Source organism: Alosa alosa, chromosome 10 (genome assembly GCF_017589495.1).
Source record: "Alosa alosa isolate M-15738 ecotype Scorff River chromosome 10, AALO_Geno_1.1, whole genome shotgun sequence".
NCBI lineage: Eukaryota > Metazoa > Chordata > Actinopteri > Clupeiformes > Clupeidae > Alosa > Alosa alosa.
In genome coordinates this window covers 34,134,450-34,139,749 of record NC_063198.1, presented here as the reverse complement: position 1 = coordinate 34,139,749, position 5,300 = coordinate 34,134,450, and the positions used below count along the sequence as shown (strand labels likewise).

The 5,300-nt window shown below is 48.5% G+C and overlaps 1 protein-coding gene across 1 annotated transcript in view; it reads left to right on the top strand.

Moving 5' to 3' along the window:
* Nucleotides 1-686: 686 nt before the first annotated feature.
* LOC125302384 (pleckstrin homology domain-containing family G member 5-like) overlaps nucleotides 687-5,300 on the top strand; it is a 71,798-nt gene continuing 67,184 nt past the window's right edge. Inside the window, exon 1 of the mRNA XM_048255539.1 lies at nucleotides 687-1,354. Within this exon, the coding sequence (XP_048111496.1) occupies nucleotides 1,300-1,354 (55 nt within the window). The 5' untranslated portion in view covers nucleotides 687-1,299. The remainder of the gene's footprint in view (nucleotides 1,355-5,300) is intronic.

Sequence of the window (5,300 nt, the reverse complement as noted above, 5' to 3'; positions counted from 1 at the left end):
CATGGTTAGGCTATACTTCTCATTTCAAGCAGTGATAATAACTAAAATGTTGCTTTTACAGACAAAGATCGTAGCCATTATTCTCAAACTATTTGCATTAAGTCTACACCACTGTAAGTGGAAGGAAAGGAACCATTTAAAGTCAACATACAATTTCACTATGGCTATATTTTACTATATTAAGTTGTGAGTGACCTTTGGGGCCTACATTGTCTCATGAGCCATAACTGCAACCATTATATTGTTCTTTTGTTAGCCTTAAGCCTAGCTCAGTCATTATGCCATACCACACACCTCCTGCCGTGTAATGAGCTGCATTGAACACATGAAGATCTATTGAGAACACCAAATCCATATTTCCTGTTATTTTGGTGAAAGTAATGTAAACGTAGTGTAATGCCTTACAATTCAAAGACAGTAATATTGTAATGTAACAAATTAATTTGATAATTTGAGATGACAGTAACAAGTGATAAATAATGCATTACGCTTTTGAAGTAACTTGCCCAACACTGGACACACACACACACATATATATATAACCACCAACCTCATACCCACCAACCCCATAATGCAGCTGGCTGCGACTGAAATCAGTCTGTCGAGGTCGAGGGGTTTCTCCAGCATAGCGCCCTCTGGCGCCCAGAGAGTGGAGCTGATCCGGACAGCAGACGCGAGGAGGGGGAGGGATAGACTAATCCACTGGGAAACGGCCGAATGAATGGACACGGTGGCGAGGACTCAACTGAGCCCAGAGGATGTGTGGCGTCTCTGTTTGCTCTTTTGTTTGGCGAAGAGGCTTCCCGGAGGTCAGAGTGACAACAGAACGGACATACGCGGGATGCCAAGAGAAAACGATTGACTAATCCGTTCAGCGCGAGACCAAAGGCTGGACTAACGGAGTTCCGACATGGGTGGCAAGGACCATTGGAAGCCTCGCGTCAACAGGTATACTAGCGGAGCCACTGAACGCGACGCGGCATTCTGATCTTTGTTTTTATTTGGCCTCTACAGAACCATGTGGCGATTTGATTGTTTTCCAACGCGACCATTTCAAAGATGAGCCAAATCGCTTCGGCTTCTGGGCATGTGTTTGGCTACGCGGCCGCAGAGGATTGTATTCCACCCGCGTCGATTACAGCTATGCTTAACTCTGATCATTAAAACTCTTTACACAACGTCACTCGGCGCCCGGTGTGTGTGTGTGTGTAGGACCTGATATGCGCAGTAGAGTTCTCCGGAGGAACCTCGGCGGAACAACACTAACTTGAATGCTCCAGTGGAATCCGGCCGGCAGTAATGCATCGCTATGGGTCCCCGCCGCGGAGTTGGCTGGGACTTCGCCTACGCCTCAGTAAGTCCTAATGTTTGTTAAGTTTGTCTCCCAAAAGTTTTTTTTAAAACTCTCTCAGGTAGGTAGGGCTCTGTTCTCAGCCTGCGAGTTCTCCCGTGGGAGTTTGATGAGAAACTGTGATATTTGTCGCGAGAGTGGCAAAGTGCCGCCTGTCTTTTTGTCTCTCGGTCTCCGTGCAGAGCTGACGGCTTCTTTGTCTCCCGCTGCGCGCACTGCAAACGTGACGCGGTATTTGAGGAGTTCTCCGGCCTCGAACCCAGATGGCCCTCGATGGGTTCGGCCATGTCTGCGTGAACTCACGGGCCGCTCGGAACCTCCCAGGATTGGCTCTGTGCGCTGAACTGGCCGCGTTGTCACTCTGTCCTGATGGTGAACATTGAATTCAGACAGCAGCTCACAGGTGGAGTTGTGGACCGGTGGAGTTGTGTGTGTGTATGCGTGTGTGTGTGTGTGTGTGTGAGTGTGTGTGTGAAAGACAGATTAAGCCTGCTATGGAGTCCAGCCTCAGCCTGCACCTCTGTAGCCTGTGTGAGTGTGTATGTGACTGTGTGTGTGTGTGTGTGTTGTGGGCTAGTTTTGTGGTTGGACATGGCTACTAGTACCGGTAACTCATCAGTAACTAAGTGTATGTGCGCTCTATGAGAATCTGCGAATCCATCAACACCTCCACAGGTAAAGAGTGTGTCATCACCTCCACAGGTAAAGAGTGTGTCATCACCTCCACAGGTAAAGAGTGTTTCAGCATCACCTCCACAGGTAAAGAGTGTTTCAGCATCACCTCCACAGGTAAAGAGTGTGTTTCAGCATCACCTCCACAGGTAAAGAGTGTGTTTCAGGGTTCACCACCAAATCGAGAGCCCCTGGTCTATGCAAGTGCCCCACATCATTATACGTTTGCGTAGCTCTGCTATTTTCGTGTGGGATGGCAATACATACGTAAATGATGACGAGTTATACTTTGAGAGAGTGTGTGTGCAGTATGATGGCAGGGCGAAACGAAAGTGTGTGTGTGTCTGCGTGCCCGGCCTAGTCTCCCAGCACACACACACACACACACACACACAGTGTCCAGTTCAACAGCAGGGCCAGGGCAGCATGTGTGTGTGTGTGTGTGTGTGTGTGTGAGTCTGGAGGCATCCTGACTAAGCTGTACTTAAGAAGCTTAGCCCAGTCTGAGGGGGCCAGAGGCTGGGGCAACTTCGACAGAACAGGGGTATTTAAACAAGGAGCCTGGGGGCAACTTCAACAGAGCAGGGGTATTTAAACAAGAGTGTGTGTGTGTGAGAGAGGGGGCTGACTAGTAGCCCATAAGAGCTGTAGCTCACTAAAGCAGACGTATTGATGTGTGTGTGTAGCAGGGGCGGGGTGTGTGTGTGTGTGTAGCAGGGGCGGGTGGTGTGTGTGTGTGTGTGTGTGTGTGTGTGTGTGTGTGTGAAGCAGGGGAGGGTGGTGTGTGTGTGTGTGTGTGGGCGGGCGCTACCGTCTCATTGGCTTTGCTCGCTCTGGTACTTCCTGTTTGCACTGCAGTAGTTACCTGGAGAGTTGTTCACAGTGTTAGATGATGATGATGAAGAAGATGGTGATGAAGATGGTGAAGATGATGATGGAGATGATGATGATGATGATGATGATGTTGAAGAGATGGTGAAGATGATGATGATGATGGAGATGATGATGATGTTGAAGAGATGGTGAAGATGATGATGATGATGGAGATGATGATGATGATAAAGATGATGATGAAGATGGAGATGAAGATGATGATGTTACAGGAAGAGGATGGTGATCTGAAAATCCAGCAGGAAATCTTCAGTGTGACTTCTGCTCTGTGTGTGTGTGTGTGTGCGTGTGTGTGTGTGTGTGTGAGTGTGTGTGTGTGTGTGTGTGTGTGTGTGTGTGTGTGTGTGTGCGTGTGCTTCTGTCTGCGAATTAAGTGCAGCAGGAAATCTTCAGTGTGACTTCTGCTGTTTGTCAGGTGTGTGTGTGAATGAATGTGTCTGTGTGTGTGTGTGTGTGTGTGTGTGTGTGTGTATGTGTGTGAATGAATGTGTCTGGGTGTGTGTGTGTGTGTGAATGAAGTGCAGCAGGAAAGCTTCAGGATGACTCCTGCTCTGTGTCAGCGCTGTGTGTGTGTGTGTGTGTGTGTGTGTGTGTGTGTGTGTGTGAATAAAGGACAGCAGGAAAACTTCATTGTTACCTCTGCTACATGTCAGTTGCCCCCTCTCTCTCTCTCTTTCTCTCTCTCTGTCTCTCTCTCTCTGTATAAGGTTCCTCCTGCTTTTTCTCAGCTGTAGTTCTGTGTATGGTACTGCTGGTTTACCACACACACACACACACACACACACACACACACACACACATCAAGAGAAGAAACAGAGAACCAAGATACTCTGGGAGCTCTCACTTTTGTGTGTGTGTGTGTGTGTGTGTGTGTGCGCATGTGTGTGTACCAAGTGGAAGATAACCATGTCCCCTCAGACAGTGTGTAGTTAGTTGCCACAAGCAGTGAAGATGACTATGATGAGTGTGTGTGTGTGTGTGTGTGTGTGTGTGAGAGAGAAGAGAGAGAGAGTGTGTGTGTGTGTGTGTGTGTGTGTGTGTGTGTGAGAGAGAGAAAGAGAGAGAGTGTGTGTGTGAGAGAGAGAGAGAGAGAGAGTGTGTGTGTGTGTGTGTGTGAGAGAGAGAGAGAGAGAGAGAGTATGTGTGTGTGTATGATAGAGAGAGAGAGAGAGTGTGTGTGTGTGTGAGTGTGTGTAGTTGCCATATGCCAGCTGAGGCAGAAGACTCCTCTGATCTCTTTGAAGTCCTAACCCTCACCAGCCCTGGCTTCCTTAATGGATTACATGCAACACACACTCACTCACACACACACACACAGACTCTGCAGGTGTGTGTGTGAGTCATGGTTGTAAATTTTATCCTGAGAACACCAGTTGGCCAGTTTTCCCTCCCAGAGCGAGAGAGAGAGTGTGTGTGTGTGTGTGTGTGTGTGTGTGTGAGGGGGTGAGACAGGCCCTGAAGGATTGTTGGTAGGGGCAGGGCAGCCATTTTGCTCTTTATATTGCTCTGTATTAGGGTTTAATCGGGAAACGGGATTCCTGAGAAATCTGATCAAGACTATATAAAAAGTGTCAGTTTGGGATTTAGGAACTCATATTTGAATGGTATCGATACAAAACAAAACAAAAACAAAAAAAACAGCGAAAAAACAGGGATTCCCGGGAAATGGGTCTTTTTGCCGGGATCTGATTCATCTAATTTTTGGGAAAAATATTAAAGATGGGCAGCAGTTTGGGTATATACCGTACACACACATACACACACACATATACGTATTACTGCGTTCTGCCTGCTCGTTCTGCCTGCGTTCTGCAATGCCCCTTTTGCGTTACCGCACGCCGTTCTTACCGCACTACGCGCATGCCTTGCCTGCGGTGCCACTGCCTGCGTGCCACCACCTGCCGCAATACCGCCTGCCTGCAATGCACCTGCCTGCCACCTGGACGCAGACGTGCGCCACCTGGGCGGCATCAATGCCAGCGCACCTGGGGATGCCGCCGCACACCTGCGTGCCGCACTACGCTCGTGCCGCATGCCACCTGGGGATGCGGCACGCGCCGCATGCTCATAGCGACTGCAGTGTTGCACGCAGCAATGCGTACCGCTGGGATGACTGGTTTAGGGTGACAGTTTTCGGTTCTGAACCGTTCGTTTTTGGTAACACTTTACTTGACCGGTGAGTTCATAACACATTCATAGCAGCTGTCATAAACTGTACATAAAGCATTCATGACTGTTTCATGAGACATGACTCAACATTCCTTACCAAACCTTTCATGAATGTAAGGAAGACAGAACAACGACAACTTGTCAAAATAAAAGTCCAACAATCGCAAAGCAGCATAGCACATCACACTGTCCAACGATCGCAAAGCAGCATAGCACA